The 4,511-nt window shown below is 34.0% G+C and overlaps 2 protein-coding genes across 2 annotated transcripts in view; one reads left to right on the top strand and one right to left on the bottom strand.

Moving 5' to 3' along the window:
* Positions 1–275: 275 nt before the first annotated feature.
* LOTGIDRAFT_169897 (hypothetical protein) lies at positions 276–2,776 on the bottom strand (the record flags this gene model as incomplete). The annotated part of the gene is made up of 5 exons (XM_009068517.1): positions 276–343; positions 1,001–1,090; positions 2,197–2,377; positions 2,492–2,525; positions 2,736–2,776. 5 exons carry the CDS (start codon positions 2,774–2,776, stop codon positions 276–278), a joined length of 414 nt encoding a protein of 137 aa, XP_009066765.1.
* Positions 2,777–3,840: 1,064 nt separating this feature from the next.
* LOTGIDRAFT_169896 (hypothetical protein) overlaps positions 3,841–4,511 on the top strand; it is a gene marked incomplete at both ends in the record, with an annotated part of 2,568 nt that continues 1,897 nt past the window's right edge. Inside the window, one exon of the mRNA XM_009068516.1 lies at positions 3,841–3,890. Within this exon, the coding sequence (XP_009066764.1) occupies positions 3,841–3,890 (50 nt within the window). The remainder of the gene's footprint in view (positions 3,891–4,511) is intronic.

The following is a 4,511-nucleotide window of genomic DNA, read 5'->3' as shown; positions in this document are numbered from 1 at the left end:
TGGTTCTAAAAGGGTTCATCAAAACGCAGAATACTAATTGTTAATTAAGCAGTTTGACCTAATTTTGGTGTCATGAAGACTCGATATTTTTAATTGAAATCTTCAGAATAATTAGAAGAGATATTTATCTACGTTCATTTTGCTTAAATACAGTAGATTTCTTACACCTACCAAAAAGCATAACGAATTTAAAAAGTTTACATAAACCACATAATTCTATAGAAATAGTTTTAAAAATTACAGTTGGATTTTTTTAGTTAAAACTTTCAGATACGTTAAGAGACACATTTCTCCGGTCTTTGGCGTAAAGTTTTCAAAAATTTGAGCAAAAACATTTTTCGACCTATAAAAATAAACGGAATGCCACTTTAACATGAATCACCACATATTCTCAAAATGGTTGAATTTTGCACTTAAAATACAATTATTCGCTCAAAGCCAGACAAGTCACATAAAAATCAATTCAAGACACAATAAGGAAGCAATTCTGATATTGTGCCAAGAGATACCCGCTAACGAGTGCATTTTAAAGACATTATAATCAAAATTTCAATCATTTGAATTTTCTATATAAAAAAAAACACATGGAAAATATTCAAAAAATGATTAAAATTTTATACAAGACTACCTACAGTGTACAACTTGGAATAGTTAACAAATAAAAACAAATAGCTCGATGTAATATTATATTTTTGCCTAAATGTTCATATTACCAAATGTGTAAACTTTATTAGATATTTTAAATAAAGTTAACCGAAAAAAAGCGAACTGACCCATGACGAAAATACATCAGACCGAACGATCATGAAATGTGCGAAAATGTAGAGGGCGAACATGTTTCGTGGCGAACGGACCGGATTCAAAAGAGCAATTATCTATACATAATGTAGAGGAGGGGGTGGGAGGGGGCACACTTCAACACAAGTCCCACCAGTTCCAAAGTTACTTCTACTCAGTTGATTTAAATGCCACATAGAAAATCCCAAATTCTAGTACTTACCTACTTCTTCTTCAACTAGTTTGAAATATTTTTTATTTTTTTCTTGTTGTTTTTTATTTTTCTTAGTGTTATTATTTTGGTCTTTCTTTACTGTAATATACAATATATATTTAAATAGACACAATTTCTCGATAGTTTATAGTAAAAACAATTAGGCTAGGTCAAATCGACTCAACTTAGAGGATTTTTTTTGTCTAAAAAGTATACATTGCAGTGTATGTAAATTTTTGTCAATAAAGTCTGTATAATCCAAAGTATCATCATGTTTGCGTCACTAGTAAATTGAGTCTATCAATGTTCTATTGTAGATAATCGAGACTAAATAGCCAGAATTCCACAGGTAAATAATGGCATGCTTCCAGCTCTTGAATTACACGATATTAAACAATTAACACATATCAGAACTCTATCCCAAGAAATTAAAAACAAATCATGTTTGTTCAGGTCAGTTTTAAACGAAAAATTGTAGTTTTTGTGGTTAATAAGGTTAGAAATGTCTGCAACTTGCGGACTAATGAACGCCTTCCAGGATTCAATGAGGGAAATTTTGCCAGGACAGCGGCATTAGACTGCTCTTTTTTAATAAACGCATTATCATTGTTTTATCTGATGAGATTTGTGTTCAAACTAGCATCAAATGTAACAATAGTAACAGACACTTATAACTGAGAATGCAACCATAAATACATTATCAGACCTATTAATCTTCACACTTCGACTGCATACTGGTTTATGGTTTCGCTTCAACAATCAGTATGATGGTATGAAAACAATATTGGACTGCAGGATAATACTTCGCTATCAAACTCCATTTAGAACGTGAATATTCACACAACGCAAATGGCAAAAGAATATTTTGAGTGAACAGACAATTGCTCTGGAAGTTTTTTCTTACCGGGAAACATGTTGGTCACAGGACATAAATTACTCTTTGGGTGCGTCACCTTAGAAACTGCAGGTCGCTATCAAAAATTGTATATTTAATGGTTTCATATGATGATGATCACAATAAAGTATCAGATCTATGGGTTATTTTTTCTGAAATCATACTACGATTTTGCTTTAAATCATCACTGTACAGACTGACCCTTTACTAAGCAGCTAATAGGAAGCTAATTTAAGTATTCCCTTCTAAATACATGTTTGGTTGTAGCCTGTATTTGTCTTCAAATTACGGTGGAACAATCCTTACTTACCGGGTTTGTGTTTACGTTTCTTTCTTGTTACTCTTCTTCCACCCACAATGAGTGCCCCATATGCCACCTCCTCGTGTAAAACAGCTTGATTAATAGCATTCTGTATTCTTTCTTTCAGAGGTTGACGCATATCTTTAGATGTTAAACTGGGGCACTCAAACTTATAACTTCTCCATATTGGCTGAAATTGACCAGAATATGCAATTTTTGAAGAATGTTAAAATGGCAAAACAATCAAGATATCAATTTCAAATATATTGTATTACGTATTTACTTAGAGAAACGATTTTCTCACCTTAAAATGATGATACAAATGGATAATTTCAATTCTGAATTAGACAATTTCTTTCAGGAATAACGCGCAAAAGCAAAATTGAAGACGGGCATACAGCAGGGAGCGTTCTTTTCAGCTTTCGTATCAATGGTTTTTATCAGGATATTTGATATTTTGCACATATTATGGGGACAAGTCTTGTGAATGAAATCCAGATAAGAATATTGGCTACAAAAGAATACACGATTCTTTCTCGCCGACACACCTGGATTCCAAAACATGAATCGGTTCTAAAAATAGCATCATCTTATCTACTGTACCGGTAAGATATTACATTCCAGAATGGTGCACTATAGAATTCATATGCCACACTGCTACTAACTCAACATTTGAAGAAATTTTTGTACCATAATATTCTAAGAACATTTTCAAATAAAATGTACCAAAAATTTGAATGAAAATATACTTACATATATTAGTTTAAAGAATTGTTTTCGTGCAGGATAATTCTCAAGACTTTACTCGATACTTGCAGACTTGCCTGCACGTGGTTTCAGTTCTCACAGAATCTCATATAATCTCGAGATTGGTACCACATGTTTATGCAGGTTGCTAGGTAATCAAACTCACTCATGCCGTGTAATAGTTTCTTCGAAATGTGGGATGGCTTTTCAGATGCTATGAAATTTTACTATTGAGATTTACATCTATATGATGTGCTGTTCCGATTGAGCCCAAATTGTCTACATCGTGCCAATTCGAACATCCTCATAGCTACGTTAAGCGCATTACTTATAATAATCCGGAAATGACGAGATGCTATGTCAAACAATACACATCATAAATAGCATAAATTTAAATGACAATACTACATACCTTTCCACCTGAAATAGGTACTTTTTGATTTCTTTATGATTTAATGTGAACAGTAAAACATAACTGAAGAAGGCGAAACGCTTTAATCATTGTTGCTTATTTTTTTGATATTTTTTGTATCAATGAATGTATTTTTTGAAAACTTTGAAACGACGCCGCCCTGGAAATTAGATTAACAGATAAATTCGAACTGCACTGCTAGTATTAAAGTCCATGAGTTCTGTTTAAATATTAGGGATGTTACGTGGATCTACTTGCGTTGTTATGGCCAAAGAGTTGGTGATTTTAGATCGATTTCGCCAAAGCCGTCGTCAGTAGAGTTGAGACAAAAGGTATAATGGAATGCATTTAGAAAGAGTGATGGGGGTGGGGGGAAGAAGAGTAAAGAATATAAAGGAGGCAGTGTGGAAGGAAGTAAAGCCAGGTTTTGGGGTGCCAGTGGAAAACGATTATAGAGAAAACAGTGGAAGAGTTGAGTGGACTGTGGAAAAGGAATGGAAAAAGAAAAATATGAGATTGGCCTCAATGGAGAGAAAAGATGGGGGTAGGTGGTTGTGAGATTCTCAGGCGGCAGTGGAAGAGGCAGATACAGTCAGGGTCTAGAGGAAATTACTCAAGGTACTCATTGAACCTCCGTGCAATGCTTTGAAGGCTTATCAAGGATCGGTGTCTTCTTGCTTACTAACCAATATCAAAAAGTCATATACATGTACTGACGACTGTAGTATATTGATGTTATAGCCCAGTTGAATAATCTTTGATATTGACTGACATTTCAATATACATCATAAAGTTATACATTGTTACAGTTCATTCATATTCCACAGTTGTTAGAGCATTATTATAACTTCCTGTGTATCATCCAATCATATGTTCTATAGTACATGTGGACAGTTCTAAGTTTGCCTTCTTTTAATTGAACATGTCTTTTAAACTGTTCTGGTTTCATTGACAGTATTAGCGGGGGTTAATTTGTTCATTACTTACTAATATATTATTGAGAAGTAAATATATTACAACGACTGGGGTGTCATAGAGCATCAATATTAGATTGTTTGGACTGTTCGCTTAACCGGTAGTTCAACAAGAAGCTCTATTTTGGTAAAAGGGTTAGGGTGTTCAAAGTAAAAGGGGGGGGGGGGGGGGGGGGGGGGGGGGGGGAAAC

Source organism: Lottia gigantea, assembly GCF_000327385.1.
Source record: "Lottia gigantea unplaced genomic scaffold LOTGIsca_90, whole genome shotgun sequence".
NCBI lineage: Eukaryota > Metazoa > Mollusca > Gastropoda > Lottiidae > Lottia > Lottia gigantea.
This window is presented reverse-complemented; position numbering and strand designations above follow the sequence as displayed.